The sequence below is a fragment of the Parasteatoda tepidariorum genome, chromosome 10 (assembly GCF_043381705.1).
Source record: "Parasteatoda tepidariorum isolate YZ-2023 chromosome 10, CAS_Ptep_4.0, whole genome shotgun sequence".
NCBI classification, from domain to species: domain Eukaryota; kingdom Metazoa; phylum Arthropoda; class Arachnida; order Araneae; family Theridiidae; genus Parasteatoda; species Parasteatoda tepidariorum.
Genome location: NC_092213.1, coordinates 17,103,515 through 17,123,228, shown reverse-complemented (window position 1 = coordinate 17,123,228; position 19,714 = coordinate 17,103,515). Strand labels below are relative to the sequence as shown.

At 29.4% G+C, this 19,714-nt stretch overlaps 2 protein-coding genes across 12 annotated transcripts in view; one reads left to right on the top strand and one right to left on the bottom strand.

The window, feature by feature from the left end:
• Window positions 1–8,033, top strand: part of LOC107451781 (very low-density lipoprotein receptor-like) — a 22,109-nt gene extending 14,076 nt beyond the window's left edge. For both annotated transcript variants that reach the window (XM_071186474.1, XM_043053706.2), the window contains exons 5-7: window positions 2,886–3,119; window positions 4,727–5,032; window positions 7,653–8,033. In XM_071186474.1, the coding sequence (XP_071042575.1) occupies window positions 2,886–3,119; window positions 4,727–5,032; window positions 7,653–7,687 (575 nt within the window). In that variant the 3' untranslated portion in view covers window positions 7,688–8,033. The remainder of the gene's footprint in view (window positions 1–2,885; window positions 3,120–4,726; window positions 5,033–7,652) is intronic.
• Window positions 8,034–10,323: 2,290 nt separating this feature from the next.
• Window positions 10,324–19,714, bottom strand: part of LOC107446443 (uncharacterized) — a 23,671-nt gene continuing 14,280 nt past the window's right edge. For all 10 annotated transcript variants that reach the window (XM_016061108.3, XM_016061098.3, XM_071186473.1 and 7 more), the window contains one exon: window positions 10,324–15,774. In XM_016061108.3, the coding sequence (XP_015916594.2) occupies window positions 13,297–15,774 (2,478 nt within the window). In that variant the 3' untranslated portion in view covers window positions 10,324–13,296. The remainder of the gene's footprint in view (window positions 15,775–19,714) is intronic.

The following is a 19,714-nucleotide window of genomic DNA, read 5'->3' as shown; positions in this document are numbered from 1 at the left end:
ATATATATATATATATTTTTATATATATATATATGTAATTGGACACCTGTTATAACATAAATAGACGCGATTCAATAGTTTGTAGTCCCTGCACAGAAGGTATGGCACTTGGCTCCACCTCCTCGGAATCTAAGTTTATTTCAGCCCGGGTGTAAGAGGAGAAACATCTCCGAGCTTGAAATTGAGACAACCCTTAATGTGCACCAAATGCAAACAATGAATTCTTTTTCAATCAATTACTTTGCTTTATCATCGGCTATTATACCTTTCGTTTCTTTAACTAATTAAATATATTTTACATTTAAAAACTGCTCTTATCACAGCAAATATCTCAAAAAGTACAAACTATTCACTCAAAAGAGAGAAATATCATCAAATTTATGAAATAAAATGCAATGTTAAAAAAAATGCACATAAAAATTGCGAAATAAATATTTTTGTCATACGATCGCCAAATAGCACCTTGTTCACATCCATATAATTTAATGTTCATTTTGATTGTTCACATCCATATAATTTAATGTTCATTTTGATTGTTCACATCCTTTTCCCAAAAATAGCGACATAGTATCGTCGGATACCACGTGATGTAAGTGGAGCCAAGTGCAATTCCTGGTGAACGAACAATAATTAGTCACCTGAACCTTCCGGACCCTGCTTCCCATAAGTATTTGGATGATGAGCAAATGGTATTTTCTTCCACTTGACTTGAAAAAGGCATGCAAGCTTTTTCACAAATTCAAGTTGCTGCGCCCTTTATTCAGAGTTCTAACTAGTCCTAAATGTTTTCTATAGGATTCAGGTCTGCATTCTGGGCTGGTCCATACGGCAATTGTCATGAAACCAAATAGGTCAATGGAATTATGATCCATAGAATTAGGATCCATATGATTAAAATCAGCGGAATGAGAGTCGAGGATCGCGGTCCATACCATATAGTAACATGCTGCACCATAATCCCAACATACGCTAAGCCCTGACGCTACTTAAAGATACTACTGACACAATGATAGAGATAGAACCTTGATATATCTTTCTAGAGAACCAGTTTCCACTCGTCTACTGTTCAATTTTGACATGCCTTGCACCACTTCAACTGGACAGTGCGTTTGGATTTTGTATTCGAACGTTATGGATAGCAGTGCGACCGTGGAAAACAACTGTTCATGAACGGAATTTATCAAAACAACATTTCCATGGTGCTTGTTGCAACTCCTTATGGACAATCGGTTTGGGGTGGTTTTCCGAATTTCGTTGGACAACACTCATTGAACTCTGTTAGTTTCGTGGGTCTGCCGGGTCGAGGCACGTTCCGACAATCACCTGCTTAATCACAAAAATAACTGTCTATTTTGTTATGCTTAACTCACGAGGTATTTCACTTACGGATCAGCCGTTTCTATATGATACTTGACAATTACGCTTTTCTCGAAGTCAGACAGCTCTGTATCGAAGTCAGACAGCTGTGAAGCAGATCAGGACCACAGATACCCTAATTTGCATGGGTGTCCTAACATAGATTGGTAAGTAGTATATATATATATATATATATATACAGGGTGTTCCCGAATTCATGGTAAAAATTTTAAAGTTAGATACCGGACTTTGTAACAATCANTATATTATATATACGTTGTTTATAATATCGCGGTATTCTGATTGGCGATAATAATCGAACGTATGGTACTTTTCGTAAGACATGATATTTACGATATATCAGGAGAATATATTGACAATATCGCTATTGCAATTTTTAAAAAATATATCGTTTATCGCGAAGATATATCGTTTGATTGCACACCTCAAATGTTTCAAATACCTCCTTTTTTTCCAAAAATGTTCTAATTAAAAAATTTTCGAAAAATACATTTACACTCTTGAAATACTTTTTTTTAAATTTTTTAAAGTAAAATTTAGAGACTTATAATTTACGTTAAAATACTTTTAAAAATTAGGCATCATAGATACAGTATTGTTTTTTTCTGATTATGCAGACGAGTTAAGAATAACATAAAAAAACTACTTAAATTCGAAAAAAATTTCAATTTATGAGGAAATTTGGTTTATTTATTTAGTTTTGATTTTAATTATGTTTCAATTATTGCGGTAAAGATTTTGACTAAATTACTTTACATCCATGTTTAACATCACAGGAATTATTAAAATTATTTAAAGTGAAGTAGAATTCTTCCAGAAACTGAACAAACTTTGCCATAATTTCTTAAAAATTAGATCGTAAGTGGATTTAGCTCCATTATAGTAGATTGAACTACGAAGCACAAACACTACTTAGTTTACTAGTTTATAGGTTATAATCAAGTATAAACGATTCTTGGAATTGGAGGCAGTCATGTATATTGCTACATTGACGATCGTCACTGACCACAGATAGATTAAAAATTATCTGCCGATCGCATTTTTTTCTCACATTTTATTATGATTTCTTTTTTTTAAATTTGGAACTATTATGAATATTTTATAATATACGGAAATTCAATTTGTTTCACACTTGTTTTTCATTTTAAAAATAAACTTTGCAAAGTTTTCAATCGTTTAATATTTTCAATTTTTGAAAAAAAGTGGCCACACGTTTTAAAATATGGCCACATTAAAAAATGGTTCAAATCAACAAGCCATTTGTAAAATTATCTAATTTGTCTTAGTAAAGACGAGTTTTACCCTTTAAATTAAGATATTTTGAAGAAAAATAAAAATTTAATGGATATTCATTGATTGTTGTGGTTTTCTGTATCATTCGCGTCACTGCACAATTTATAGGGCCTTATTATTTTTATTCTGCTTCTGCTAGTTAAAAATGCAGAGCATAACTTGTATGTAATATCGATTGAAACAAAAGAAAAATATGAACTTTTTTTTTCATGCAGATTGCAGCAAAATCTTTAACAAACCATTCGCGTGCAAAAGTGGCCAATGTGCAGATAGGTCATACGTGTGTGATGGATATGCCTTTTGCAAGGATGGAAGCGACGAGGTAGAATGTGACAAGAGAACTTGCCACGAAGATGAATTCCGATGTTCCAGTGGACAATGCATTGAAAAGTTTTATAGATGTGATGGAATTTACCATTGCAGGGATAGAAGTGATGAAATCAGTTGCTGTAAGTTTTAAAATTTTTAAATTATTCTCCCTTTTCACTTAATAGTTTCACTGGCAAAGTATCGATTACTTTACCTGGTCAATTTTAATGGTTAACTATTTTAACAATTACTATTTCTTTTTAAATATTAGTTTAAAATGCTAATATGCTCAGTAGGTTAAATGGTCAATTATTATGGTCATTATTGCGATAAATTATGTGTAAGAAATGGATATGCTTCCTTCAAAGACGAAAGCGATTAGAAAAATAGTGACAAGAGGACTTGTCCTAAAGAGGAATTCCGGTGCACCGTTGGACAATGCATTGGACAGTTTTACAGATGCGATGAGGTTTACGTCTGTTGAGATAAAATTGGTAAAAATAATAATAAATGTCTAACCCCGTTACAAAATTACACTCGTAAAAAATTACAACAAAATTTTTGTAATTTTTTTTCAAAATTTGTTTGAGTGATCCTCACACTATTGTATTGATATATTTTGCTTTGGCTATATTGATACAATATTAGAAAGCACTCTTTTTCGTGGATATAATCGTGTGAGATGATGAAAAAAGTATATCTTTTACTTTCCGGATTTTTATTAATTTTTTTCCCGGTATCTTGTTATTTTTATTTGCAAAAACACCAGTGTAGGGTATACTGGGCAAATGTATACCGGAGAGTGGCACTTTACCAAAGCTACTATGTGATTGTCAATATTCGCAGATGGAAGTTAACATCCACCTATTTCGGTCATTCACAGTAACATCTATATTCTTTATAATTTCATTTTTTGTATCGGTTTTGAACTTTAAAGGAATAGCGAAAATTAAGATTACCTATTTATATTAACACCGACCGATATAATAAATTGTATTTAAAAGAAATTGCTATCAGATTTTAATTATTTCATTTAACATATTTTCATTAAAAATGTTTACTACTAAATGGATTTGCTCAGGTGAAAAATTATTTTTAGAAGATAGAGCGTTTCTTTATTTTTTTATTACTATTAATTATTTATTTAATAAAAGTGTATTTAATAAATTAATTATGTATTTAATAAACATTTAAAGTTTTTTTTCTATTTTGCTTTGTTTCAAATCTAATTTATGACAGAGGATAAAAAAGATAAATAAGCATTTATAATAAATATTTAAAATTGTAAGCACTTACTGGACAATTAAATTTTTTCTTACGAATTTCAAAAATATTTAAATTTAAGATAATATGTTTTAGATAAACTCTGATTTACGCATAAAATTGCCTGGTTCTTCTATTTAGAATAAGTTTTAAAAATATATGTATCTACAGCGACTTGCCTGGAAAAATTACGAGTTTTACCCTTCTGATTTGACAGACACTAAGAATTTTTCCTTCTTGCTTTCGTTCCTTCATATTTCTCATGCCACGGCCCATCAGTCGCCAAAATTTGGCGATCATTTTGCTGAAAGTATTAATCTCCACTCTTCCACTAATTTTTTAATTGATGTATATTCGTCTCCTTCTCCTACTTTTATGCCCAGTTTGGATTTTAGTTAAATTATCATACAGCTCTAAATAAATTTTGAATATGACTACCTTAAATAAACTAATAAAAATTTTTTTTTTATCTTCATTAATATAGTTATTGGCAGAGCTATCCCCGAAGGACCTCTAGATGTTAAAGTTAAAGAAAAGGAAGATATCAAGCTGACTTGCATCTTTGTTCCAAGTGAGCCATATTATGTGAAGTGGTACCACAATGACAAGGAAATACCTGACCAATACAAATCAAATTCTTCAAAGATTCACGCAACTGTTGAGAATATTAGTGCTTTCAAATATGTTTCAAAACTATCCATTAAAGATGCAACGCCGAATGACAAGGGAAAATATGCCTGTCATTCCGATAACTACGAACCAGCAACTTATGATGTGGACATAATTAAAGGTAAATTGTAAAACTATTGTATTAATACAGTCGAACCCTGTTATAGCGAACCAACTGACATAAGCCCACTATGGAAGATAGTTTAGATTCCTAAAATCGATAAAAATACAGTAGTATAGTTGGTAATAATGATTACAGTAGTACATAATTTGCTTTATAAAATTATAAAATTATTTACTATATCGAGTTTCTTTGCAAGGAAATTTCCATGACACTAGATTGCCCAAGGAAGTGATTTTGACTGCTTTTTAATTTCAATTAAAAAACAATAATGTATATAATGACACAATTTCTTAACATCATGGTCCCATGGGTTCATTACATCGGGGTTAGACTGTATTATTAATCAGTTAATTTAAACTCAGAGCTAACAATTTCTGTGGCACAAAAAATAGTTGAATACATAAATATCACGGTAAAAGCTGCAAGTTCATCTGAAAGTTGGAGTTTATAGCCAAATTGAAAACCTGAAATTTTTCCTTCCTCCGAGGTAGTCGTTTGCCACCATCTTGAATTTTTCAAGAAGTGAGAAGCTCCAACTTTACTGTCTAGACAAGTGAGGTATTGTTGCATAACAGTCCAGCAAATGTGTAGATGTTACCGGAGAAGTATGAAGCGCCGGCATGTTATAGATTATCCAAGCGGTTAATAAAAAACCTTTTTCAGGCAAAGTATGAAAATTATTTCATAATTTCCCTGGGGACTGTATATAATACCTAGGATTTCTATAGAATGACAAATGCTATTTAGGCAAAGTATGAACCTGATAAGACTATAATATGAAAGAAGGACATTCCTCAAAAATAAAAGTGTTATTCTGAAAAAATAATGACAGCGCCATTAAAAAAAATTATTCAAATTACGTAAAGAAAATGGAAGTTATAACAAAACGAAGTTTATGTCTATCTTATTAAGGGAAACGAAATTTTCGTTTAAATTTTGTTAGCAAGGCACGTGACTTCATACGGTAAAGTATAAATAAGTCATGTGCCTTGCCGTGTTATTCGAAACGAATTGAAGACGCATTTCATACTTAGCTGGTTTCTCATTTGATGTTCTATAGAATGCTTAAGAAATGTGTGAAATATAAATCGTTTCTTAGATCGTCAGTTAGTTGCAGGCATTATATACAATGCCGAGTTTCAAACTATGCCTTTCTTATTAAGGGAAACAAATTTTTAAGGCGAAATTTTCGTAGCAAGTCACGTGATACCCCACACAAATCGAAGATGCACTTCCTACTTTGATAGTTTCTCATTTGGCATTCTATAGAATGCCTAGGAAAAGTATGAAACATGAATCGTTTTACGCATTTCTGGCTAGTTTTAGGCATTATATAAAATCCCCAGGTATTATATACGATGCCGGATTTCAAACTTTGCCAGTAACATAGGTAGATTTTATCATTAAATGATATTTGAAAACGTTTCTTAAATCATGATTTACTCCTCTTAACGCCACACTTATAGTTGTGTATTTTCACATAAATACTATACTAATTTATAGTTACATGACTTGAGCAGCAAAATATTTTCTTTAATGGCCGGCACTGAACTATTCATTACGCTCTTCGCCATCAAAGATGCCAGAAGTATTGCTCATTGCCATAGCCACGGAGGCAAAGTACATTACCCACGTCATACTGTCATAGTTAACCGTTAATAGGGTGTACTGAATTCACACACCACACAACAGAAGACAACCGCAGATAGAAAGACAACCCCCTGTACCAGAGTTGAATTCGAACCAGGGATCACTGTCGTCACAGCCATGCACCCTGACAGCTTGGTCACCTGACCGCTGTGGAAAAAGTACAGGATTTATGAAAAATTCGGGGGGAAGTAACAGTCCGAAATAAAGCCAAAATTGTTAAAAGTCAATATATCTGTCACATATTTTTGTATGACTTGTAAAATACGATGTGGCACACCATTTACTAATCGCTAAAGGACATTGTAAAGTATTTTACGTTCTAGTATTGCATAGTGCTAGAATGTTGACATTAAAGGATTTCTTTTATTTATCATTTTTTGCATTTTCGCTCGAATAATGTAATAATTCTTTGGTCATTTTTTTACTTTTTTAGATTTTCTTTCTTTTTTGGTAAATTTTGATTAATATTTTTTTCATCAATTTTGACTGACATTTTTTTTCTTCATTTAAAAAGCTTTTTGCTTATAAATTATTTTTTTTCTTTATAAATTACTACAAATCTAGCAATGAATATTGTATTTTAAATTTACTCCAATAACAAGTGTTAATACTGATGCAAGCTTTTTTTTAAAAAAGAAAATTTTTAAGAATATCAAAAAAAAAAAGAGCTTTTGATAATAAAATTCAATTACAATAAATTAAGGAATTGCGCATTTATTTTACTTACTACTTTGTTTTATTAAATTCATGAACACAAGTTACAATTTATATATATTTTTAAAAAAATAGTTGATATAAAGCACGGCGTGAAGATTAAAAAGGTGTTATTTCTCAATTTAAACCCATTTTTAAAGGGCTTTTAAAGGAATTTTTCAAAAATTTTAAAGTTGTCAACTTCCCAGTCGTAATTACAACTGTAAAATACTAACTGAACAATTTATAACAAGATTTGTTCATTTTTTTTCAGATATTGCTGCAAACGGAAAGAAAGAAAAGAGTTAAGCAAAATTACTGACAAACCTGTTCGATCCAACAGTCAGATTATGAACAGCGTACAACAATGAACAGAAAACATAACTATTAAGAGAAAAAATTTTAGAAATATTTTAATTTCGTACTTTTTTATAAACATTGTGAATGTTGCAGCATAATTATGATGCACGATTTAAGAAAAGAATGGTCTAACACAGTTTTCCATTGTAGGTGCATTTTTATTACTCGGAAAATCACATGATAGGATACAGTTTTCCCACATTAATTTCCACATACTTTAAGGTTGTCATCAGGATTAAATTCACAAATGTCATAAAGGTATCGCCTTCCAATAAAATATTTTTATAACTAATTTAAAGATGTATGCCCGAAATATTTTTGATTCAGTACGACGTGATTCTATTGCTTTAATACACAACATTTTAAGATAAACTTATTTAAATTGGTGTCTGAAATTATTAAGAGTTTTGCAAATTAGTTTATGGTGCAAATTACAGTTACTTAGTACTATAAATTAAAGAGTGTCGATTAATGATCTAGAACTTAACGATCAGCTTCATGCACAAATTGTAAAAAAAAAATTGCACATTGAATTTTTCTCATTTCAACCACAAGCCAAACTTATGCTTTAAAACAACATAAGGCGTATTCAAAAAATAGTAATAGTAAATTTAAACAATATCAAAGTGGTATTTTTTTCAATTATAATTTGAGAACATATTTCCTTTTACATTGTGACTAATTATCTATTGTAGAATATTTCCCTTTCGAGATCTACGTTCTATAAACTCGAGCTTGACTTGATATGAAAAGTAACAAAAAATGAATAAATAATGAAAAAAATAAGTGAGAGATTAAATAAGTTGCCAGAAATAGATCTTAAAATTTGATAAGAAAGTTTTAAAAATATAAAAACCTTAAGGAGTAAGAAAAATGTTTCCAATTGGATGACATAAGCTTATCGTCACACTGTGATTAAACCGTTAAAAGCGCAAGAATTTTTTTTTTAAGATTTAATTATTTTTCAAAACTAGTTTTCCTTTAACTATTAACGATTTACATATTAACAAAATTTTCTCACATAAAATTATAATTATAAATTCCATAAAGCAAACGATTTTTTTTTATAAAATTTTAAGATAAGAAAAAAAAGCAATGGTAAAGAAGAAGAAATTTGTAGGAGTTAGTGTGCCATGATAAGTGAGGGAGAAGTCCTAATATTTATCAAAAACATGAAATTATAGAAAAAACTCAAGGTGAAATTATTGCCCTTCCCGTGAAAATCAAATTGCACTAAATTGAAATTATTTTATGAATGCATAGTATTCAATCATTATCATTGTTAATATTTACAGTTAACCATTTACAGTAGAATTTTTTTTATTTATTTACTGTAATTAATATCAATTGCATGTAATTTTTTGCAAATCAACATTTATGTTCTGTTATTTATGTTTTGTAAATGAATGAATAAAACATAAAATAAATAACTAATCAAGTATTTTTTTTACATTTTATCACCATACACACGAAACACATTGCATTGAATTTCTATAATAATACAAGTTGCATCATCGACAAAGTTCCCTAGCTTTTAAATACACAAAAATAGTAATAGTATTTCAAAACAGTGTGGGAGATAGAGAAAAATATATGTTGCATAAGAACATGTTAATTTATTTTTTTAAAACATGAGAGAAAAGGCATTTATAACTGATTCAGTTTTAATCTCAGCATATAAATTACGTAACAATAAACTGCAGTAATAATATTTTTTTTCTGTCAAATAGAAGAAGTTGATAATAAATTTATCTAAAACAAAAAATACTGAAATAAACACGAGAAAAACAGTGTCGTAGTTACAATAGAATATATGTTGCATAAGAACGAGCGCAATAAATTATTGACTTACAAAGAAACAATTACAAAAATATTTTATACCTTAAAAGCATAAACGACGAATCAAGTGTTTAATGTTTTACAGTTTAAATACCTCACATAAAAAATCATACTGCTTTGAAAATGATATAAAATTTTCAGAATTTTTATCCCTTCAAAATGGTTTTCAGGAAATGATATTTGTAATCACATTATTAAAATAAGAATGAAAGAATAAGGAACAAAATTAGAGCAAATGTTTGCTACTTTTAATTTTAAAAAAAAGCACACAGGATTTTTAAACAAACTTGAACAATGAGCAACGTTTTATTTTCCAGAATATAAATTCGAAGATGTTTTTAATTTTGCTAAATTGTATGTACAAGCAAAACAAATGCAGTAAAATTAAACTAATTCAAGAGTGATCAATTTTCCAAATATTAATTTCTGGTTATTTATACAATATTATACAATTAAAGTTTTAACGGAATCAAAAAAGCTAACCTAATATTAAACAAATTCAAATATGAGCTCTGTTGAAAATATCAATGACAGAATACTTTTGAAGTTACAATTCAGTGTTTAACAAAAGTTAATAGTTGAAAGCAAATACAAAGTATTGAATAAATTCAAGCGTGAGAATTGTGTTAATTTAAATCTGTAAATGACAGGATAGTTTTGAAGATACAATTCAGAGTTTAACGGGTTCAGTGTTTAATTTCAAATTTGAAAATAAAGCTAACGTAACAATTTGAAACAAATTCAAATTTATGTATTGCTTTATTAAATGTCAATGACAGGTTATTTTTAGGTTATAATTAAGTTTCTGAAGTTAACATTTTAAATTTAAAAATTAGGCAAATATAATAGTAAAAAAATTCAAGAGCAATCATTGTTTTAGTTTAAAATTGTCAAGGAAATGATACTTCCAAAATAGCAATTCAATATTTAACAAAATTAAAAAATTTTAAACAAAATAAGCACAGAAACAAATAAAGTAACAGACTAATTAAAGAAAGAGTAATTTCTAAAATATTAATTTCAGGTAACTTACAATATAAACAATTAAAATTTTAACGAAATTAAAAAAACAAACAAACATAATAATATTAAATTCAAATGTAAGCAAAGTTTTACTTAAAAAAAATCAAATACTTTTGAAGTTACAATTCAATTTTCAATGAAATTTTAAATTCAAAAATTAAATATAATAATGCTCAACAGAAATGTGTGCAGTGTTGAAAATATCAATGACAGAATACTTTTGAAGTTACAATTTAGAGTTTAACCAAATTTTAAACTTAAAACAAATACAAAGTATTGAACAAATTCTGTGTGTGCTAGTTTAAAATTGAATAGTATAGAATTATTTTTAAATTGCAGTTAGTTCTTAAAGAAATTTCATATTTAAGAAACAAAATAAATACTATAGTTCAAATACAAGCATGAGGATTGCTTTAGTTTAAAGTTATAAATGACAGGATATTCTTGAAGTTAACGAACGACGAAACGAAATTCTAAGATTAAAAACAAATGCAATAAATTAAACAAATTCAAGCTAGAACAATGTTTATGTGCTATGCTAAAAATGTCAATGTTCGGATATTTTTTACTAACAATTCAGTTTTTAACGAAATTTTAAATTTGAAAATAAAACCAATACAATAATATGAAACAAATTCAAATGGGAGCATTGCTATTTAAATGTTAATGACAGGAAATTTTAGGTTATAATTCAGTTAAATTTACAACTAAGCAAATACAATAATAATAAAGAAATTCAAGTGCAACCATTATTTTGGTTCAAAATTATCAATGAAATCATATTATGGAAATAAAATTTAAATATTTGACGAAACTCAAAATTTTTAAGCAAAATAAGCACAGAACATAATATACAAGCATTAGCATTGCTTTATTATTTAAAATATAAAAAAAAATTACAGTAACTTCTTTTCACAATTCTAACTTATAATTTAGACATAAAAATAGGAAAAATATTAGTACATGAAAAGTAAGTACATGTTCAATATATAGAACGTCATTTAACATATTAGTTAAAATTTTCAATTTAATTTTAATTTTCGAACCTTTTAAATGTAACAAATATAAAAACTTCAATCAAATTAAACCATTAATATTGTTTTAGATTTTAGAAATATAACATTTCATTTTTATATGTATGCAAGAACAATACTTCTCGATTAACATTAATAATTGAAATTATTTTTATAATCAAACACGTATTTCTTTATGATTGAAATCATGTTTTTAAGTTATACATCTACATGTTTGAAAATAAATTAAAATAAATTTGGGAGGAATAAAATGAAGGAAAAATATTGTAAATAAAAAATGCAATTTCGGCAACTCTTAAAATAATAAAAAAACCGAATTTAAATATTTTAGTAAAATAATCATTGGATAGTTTTAAAACATTTTTGAGAACTCCATAATTTCATGTAATAAATAGCATAAAAAATCCATAAGTATTTTAAGTATGAAAAAAGGCTAAGTCATATTTATTTCTAACTATTTTATATTAATAACAAATCGAACAATTGTTACACAATTGGCGTAATTTAGCTAACACTAATTTTTCTAAAACAGCTTAGCTTTATTTGAAATAACGGGAAAGAAATGGAACATTTAACAAAATAAATAATTTTCGATTAATGTGTAAAGCTTATTCATATCGAAAATAAAAACATTACGAATGTATTTAGATTACAGAGAAGAAATTAGATAGAATAGAATATAGTACAGTAATAATATAAACAGATTAGAATATAGTAATAATACACATTAATAACTTTAGTATGTCACACAACAACACAATGAGGTATTGTCAAAACGGTAAACTTCAACAATAACAACTTCAGAACATTTTTTTAATGACCATTCTTTTTCCTGTTTAAATATTTATTTCTAAATATTTATCCGGTTAAGTCATATTTATTTCTAACCATTTTATATAAATAATAAATCAAACAATTGTTACACAACTTAAAATAAGGCATAATTTAGCTAACACTAATTTTTCAAAACCAGCTTAGCTTTATTTTAAATTGTGGGGAAGAAATGGAATATTTATCAAAATGAATAATTTTCGATTAATGTGTAAAGCTTATTCATATCAAAAATCAAAACATTACGAATGTATTTAGATTACAGAAAAGAATTAAATAGAATAGACCACAGTACAATAATAATATATATATAGATTAGAATACAGTAATAATATACATTAATAACTATAGTATGTCACATAACAACACAACGAGATATTGCAAAAACAGTAAACTTCAACAGTAACAAATTCAGAACATATTTTTAGTGACCATTCTTTTTCCTGTTTAAATATTTATTTCTAACCATTTTATAAAAATAACTCATCGAGCAATTGTTACACAATTTAAAATAAGGCAGAATTTAGCTAACACTAATTTTTCAAAAACAGCTCAGCTTTATTTTAAATGATGGGAAAGAGATAAAATATTTATCAAAATGAATAATTTTCGATTAATGTGTAAAGCTTATTCATATTGGAAATAAAAGCATTACGAATGTATTTAGATTACAGAGAAGAAATTAGATAGAATAGAATACAGTACAGTAAGAATATAAACAGATTAGAATACAGTAATTATACACATTAATGACTGTAGTATATCACACATCAATGCAATGAGGTATTGTCAAAACGGTAAACTTCAACAATAACAACCTCTGAACATTTTTTAATGACCATTCTTTTTCCTGTTTAAATATTCCCTCAAATCTTTTACGGGTGAGCTAGGCTCCGCAATTATGCTTTCCTTTTCTAGACTGCTAATTCGAGAGGGGTTTAATGGATCGTTTACTAAACACGAATGAACGATAACATCACCTGAAATTTCCGGAGCTGCTACAACGATCTTCTGAATCTTTTTGGGTGGTTCTGCGTTGTTAGAAAGGGGTTTTTTCCGACAAACTAAAGTAGCCGAAACTGGAACCGCTTCCGGAGACGATATTACAGGTTCTAAAATGTTACTACCTGGATAGCTCCTTTTCTTTTGCAAACTGTTACCATTGATTCTAATTGAGTTACCGGCTGATGAGGGAAACCGTTCTGAAGCTAAAGTTCTCAATCTTACATTCCCTACTTGCATGTTATTTCTTAGATCAGATTCAGTTGTCCGTGGAATCCCATTTTGTATTCTGGGATAGATTAACTTTCTAATCTCGTCATTTTGCCAATTTTTTAGACATCTCACGGCATTCAGATCAAATCCTCCCGTTTCTGGAGTCTCAAATACGATTGGTTCTTGGCGAAGACATGTGTAGATAGGACTATGGTGACCTAAAGACTGTTCAGACCCTTTTTGATCAGATTCTAGAGTAGGTGATTTTGAAGTCATTTTATCTCCCTTACTCATCAAAAGTATGTTCTTTATATCTTCTACAAAGCTTACATCATTTGTTGATGAATCAATTTTAAAATCTTCCAATCTTTTCCGTATGGCTGTCAATATCAAGGAGCAATTAGAGAGATCAATGCTTTCTATTTTTGTTTTAAAATCAAGTTGGCTTAAACCATAAAAATCGCAATGCTTATTCATTGTAAGCTCACCATTATTCCTGAGTACAGACGATTCGAACAACCTGGCATTGGCTTCAGTCTGCATCAAATTCATAACCGCAAGGTCTTCGGGAGTTATTCCATCATCTTCTGACACCGGCGATGAAGGGGCGGTGTCGCACAGTTCTTCGTCGTCAGTCGCAACTTCTAACTCATCGCTCTTTTTGCTCAAGCAATGAAAATCGAATTGCTTCCGTGAATCCGATGAGAATATCGCGTTAGCTAGTGATTCATTTGAATGCAAGGACTCGTTCAGATCCATCATGGAGGTTAATTCAGTAGAATTATCTGTTACTAATGATGGTCCAACAGAACACTGTACATCGTTTGTATTTTCTTTTTTTATGGGTACTGAAGGACAATCAAAATTGAGGTTAGCAGCTTCTAAATTAATAGATGTATCATCAGCATCCTTTTCTTGCTTAATAGTCAATCTAATAGAGTCTACACATAAGGTTACATCACTTTTTACGTTGCTGTCACAATTTTTAAGAATATTATCCGTTCTATTAATCGCAATACTTTCATCCACATCTTTTTCTTTTTTTAGTACAATATCAACCTCTATTTGTTTATCAATATCTCCATCTTTTTCAAAAATCCCTTCACCACTTTGATTATCATTATCCACATTGTTTTCTATAGCACATTCTTGTCTAATATAACCCACTGTACTTACATCCACATCATTATTTTCTATTTTAACAACAAAATTGTTCACAACAGCAGTATCCTCATTTGCTTCCTTATAACTAATTAAATTTTCTAGACCTTCTATTTTATTAACAGAGTCATTTATAATGTCACCATCATGTTCCAGTCGTGTATTAGTTAAATGAGAAATATCAAAGTTTCCATCCCTTACATTGTTTTCGCAATTTTGTATAATAACTTCATCACTGATATTAACGACAGTATTATTCTGTACAGTAACTTCGATATCTTCATTCTCTCTTTTAATAATGCAATTATTCACCATGACTGTATTGTTCTCATTGCTTTCTTTAAAACCAATTTCATTTGCAACTTCAAAATTTAACACAACTTCCTCCTGTTTTATTTTTTTAGGAAATACACCAAGAAAGACAATATCATCGTCTTCCATTTCTTTTTTAACAACAAAGTTGTTCCCAGCAGCAGTATCGTCCTCATTTACTCCTTTGAAACAAATTAGATTTTCTACACCTTCCATTTTATTAACAGAGTTGTTTATAATGTCACCATCATGTTCCTGTTGTGCATTAGTTAAATGAGAAATATCCTCAATGTATCCATCTCTTACATTGTTTTCACAATTTTGTACAACAGCTTCAGTACCGATATTATCGATAGTATTATTCTGTACACTAACATTGATATCTTCATTTTCTTTCTTAATAATGGAATTATTGACAATGACTGTATTGTTCTCATTGCTTTCTTTAAAACAAATTTCATTTCCAACGTCAACATTTACCACAATTTCCACCTGTTTTATTTTCTTAGGATATGCACCAAGAAAGGCAATATCATCATCGTCAACAATTTCCACCCTTCGCTTCACCGCTTTAAAACCTTCTGCCCCAGGCTCAACTTTCTCAAACTGTTTTTCAGACATCTATTAAAGAAAATAAAAAAATAATTATAAACAGTTATACATTTTTAATTGATTATGTAATTACACATTTTTAATCATTGTGCGTTTACAGGAAGTCCAAAAAGTATGAAATCTATCAGGAAATGCACATCGAAACATAAATTCACGCGTTACGCGTTTGAATACTAAACGCGTGAATACAAGTTTTCACAATGATACCAAACTCGATATTTATACGACATTTACATGCCTACGAGGTTTTTACAATGAATGCAACGATACTAAACTAGACTCCTCAAACCACAACCCTTTGGAGATGGGATGAGGGGCAGTTTAAAAATTATAAAAAATAATCTCCAATTTTTATTACAAATTTGATTATTCCTGATATAAGTGTCTCAACAACAATTTTTGCTTTCTGAGTGCATAGATGGCGCTGTAATCACTAAATGAAAATGGGATAAATTTTTTAATATGCATTGATATCACAACATATACCAACCTAACTTGATGTTTATACAATGCATGCATTTGAGCCGTGATGGCTCAGGGGATAGAGCGTCCGTGTTCCATTGAGGTGAACTGGGTTCGAATTCCAGTGATGGCTGGTCGATGCGAATTCCACATCCGGCTTGCACCGACCACACTGCAATCGCAAAAGGCCCACTATCCCTGCTTTACAGCAATGACAAAAGTCTACAGCAAAATTTAACTTGAATAAAGCATAAATGAAAGTACATAAATGATCACACTACAGTTTCAGTTCTGTAAACAAGAGCCTTCCTTAATGTCAAAACACCGACTAATCATCATTTGGTGTTTAGACTCTTGTTTTGAAGGTTCTTGTTTATGGAAATGAAACTATATTATGTCCATTTATGTACTTTTATTTGTGCTTTATTCATGGTTTTGCTCTGATTTAATCTACATAGCAGAAAGTATACCCAATCTTTTGTAGAATGACTGAAGAGTTCACAAGTATAAAATAGTATTTTTATACAGATACTTTCATAACTTCTGAACTATTAGTCCCGTTGACTTCAGTTCAGTTTCACATTATTCAGCTGAACAATAACACATCGCAAACTTATTTAAGCATATTGAGGCTAAAACACAATTTCTAAAACTATTTTCTGATTAATTATTTCCTTTTTAACGACATAGGAACGAGCTTCAAAGTTCAGAGCGCGTAATGTGAAAATTGAGTAAGTTACCATAGATTTGTGATTTAATTCTGTTTTGCTTAAGTTTTTTTTTATAATACACACTTAAGTCTGTAAGCAAAAAGTACACCACACACATCTTGTTTTTTTTTTTTTTTAATAATTCGTGAAAAAAAAGGGATTTTTCTTCTGAAAAAAATTTACCAGCCAAAATTACAAAATTATCCCTCTACTCCAAAAAGAAAACCTTATGGAAAATACTTCTTACTGAAAAAAAATTCTTTTTATTTATTTCATGCAGCGCCAATAATCGATTCACTAGTTTCAAATGACAGAGGTTAAGTGAAAACATGGGAATTTTTCACAGAGTTACAATTATATCTAATGGTGATTCCTGTTCCTAATATTCATTGCAAAACTCTTCTGAAAATATGTTTGAAGCTGAGTCTTGACCGAAGCTGAAGCTTCAAATTTTCCCATTCTCCAACAATTTCACTGTATCCTGGAGATATTCCAGAGACCTGCCGCAATTTCTGTTTGCCAAGTTGCTGGAAAAAGACGATTATTGACATGCAAATACATTTATAGTTATTTAAGATCAAATACGCAGGTGGCTGAACTAGACACAATTATTTTTTTATAGGAATTAAATTTGTATTTTCTGTGTGCAATGTTGAAAAGCATTGAATTATTGAATAACAGGTGAATAACATTTGTAAGGGAATTAATGAATTAGAGAAAATAACATAAATTATGGGTATGTTTAGTGTACTCCACTGTTTTTGCTTACACTTTTATCTCAACATAACTGATACATATTAGTTTATAGCATGCTTTCATGATTTTTATTTCAAATTAGGCAGTGGTATGTAAAATAAAGCAAAGAATTTTGAGTCCCTCCTTCGAATAAATTGGTAATAGTAAAATAATGCTGAAACATATGTTCATTTTTCGTTCTGAAAATGTCCCTTACCTGGCTCTTCCACTAAGTTTTTCAATTAATAAAGTTAAAATAATTCTTAAAGCATTTATTTAATGTTATATGTTGTAATCTTCGGTGGCTTTACGTTATTGAAGTCAGCAAAGCTCGTTGCTTGTAATTCATACAATTGGAATAAAGATAAATTGTATTTAGCATTTCGTGGCATGATGCTATTCCTCGCTGCCGATTTATGATAGTTAAATTTTGCCACCATTAAGTGATTTTCTCAGGTACATATCCCTTTCGAGAGGTCGTAAGACATTTAATTCCAAAGTATAGGTATCAAAACTGATTGGTTCTGCCTTAAAAATCACAAAATATTTCAATATAATATTAAATACCTATATAAGCATACTTGGTACTCATTAACTTTTGAGTTTATACAAATTTGTAAGTGGCAGCCAACCGAAACCGAATTTTAAAAAAAAAATATTTTGGAACTTCATAAGGATTTTGGAGCAGGACTATTTTTCCATCTGATCTTTAATTTACTGTTAAAATATTCATAAGTGACGGTGGGAAATAATTTCTTTTAATTCTGTTTCCTTAAAATATTAATACACTATCTTAGCTACCACTGAAAAAAATATTTTTCTGAAACTACGGAAAACCAGTTGTAAAATTCTTATAAATACAAATTCACCAATTACCATATGAATTCAGCAGCATCTGTGAATGGCGATTTTTTACGGTTTTCTTAAACGAATTTCCCATTAATCTTTCTTCCATGAGCTTGGCTATTTAGCACATAACTTATTTTATTCTATTTCAATTAATCACATTAACGTTATTAGTATCATTATTGTCAATAATAATATGCAGATTTTTTTACGGTTACAGAAAACGCGAAAGATGTATCTTTTCCACTTATTTTAACGTTTTTAGTTCAGAGGTTACTTTTTTTTAATTTCAATTAATACATATTACCAACATTAATTAAGCATCATTGTCGTCAAAGTTAGTATGGCGAATTTTTACGATTATCTAGACAAATACCTTTAACTCCATTTCTTTTACTTTGTCATACGTTAGCTTATTTCTTTTATTTAAATATGCATACATTGCCTTAATAATTTAAGCATCATAAACGAATTAATACCACTTTCCCCTTATTTTTTTTTCTTTTGAATTCATAAATATTTTCTTTCTATTCCATTACCGTTGGTTTCAAATAAGTAATTTTTTGAAAACACGCTTAAAAGAATTATTATAAGCTAGGAGGCTTCGCCCCCTGCTCGCTGGCGCTCACCAACCCCCGGAACTGCTTTCACAGTTCATTTTAATGTTGTGATATTAACTGCTATAAGTATTAACTGCTTTCACAGTAAATATTTAACTGTTGTGAAAAGAATCTTATTTAGTTGTACAGTGTACTTCAGCCAAAATTTGGGAGCCACGTAAGAGAATTATATTAGATCAGAAACACATCATTAAAAGGCAGAATGCTTTGGTGTTTTCAAAACAAAGCAAACGTTGCCACCGGCGGAAAAGAGATACAGCCAAAATTTGGGAGCCACGTAAGAGAATTATATATAACTAGGAGGCTTCGCCCCCTTTCTTTTATGTACACATTTCTAAATGTCAGTATTCAACCACAAAACAACTTAAAGTCCTCAAATTTAGCATGAAGTTGTAGTACTGTAAAATTAAAACAATATTTTTAATCAATGAGTCAAATTCTTCAAGAAGCAGTTGTAGAAGTAGGTTGTTTATTTAAAACCTTTTATAGAATTTCTTTAAGAACACAATTGTTAATTTGGGCATTTGGCGATACAACACTTTTAGAATTGAAGGATTTGTTACGTCAAGCGCTCAG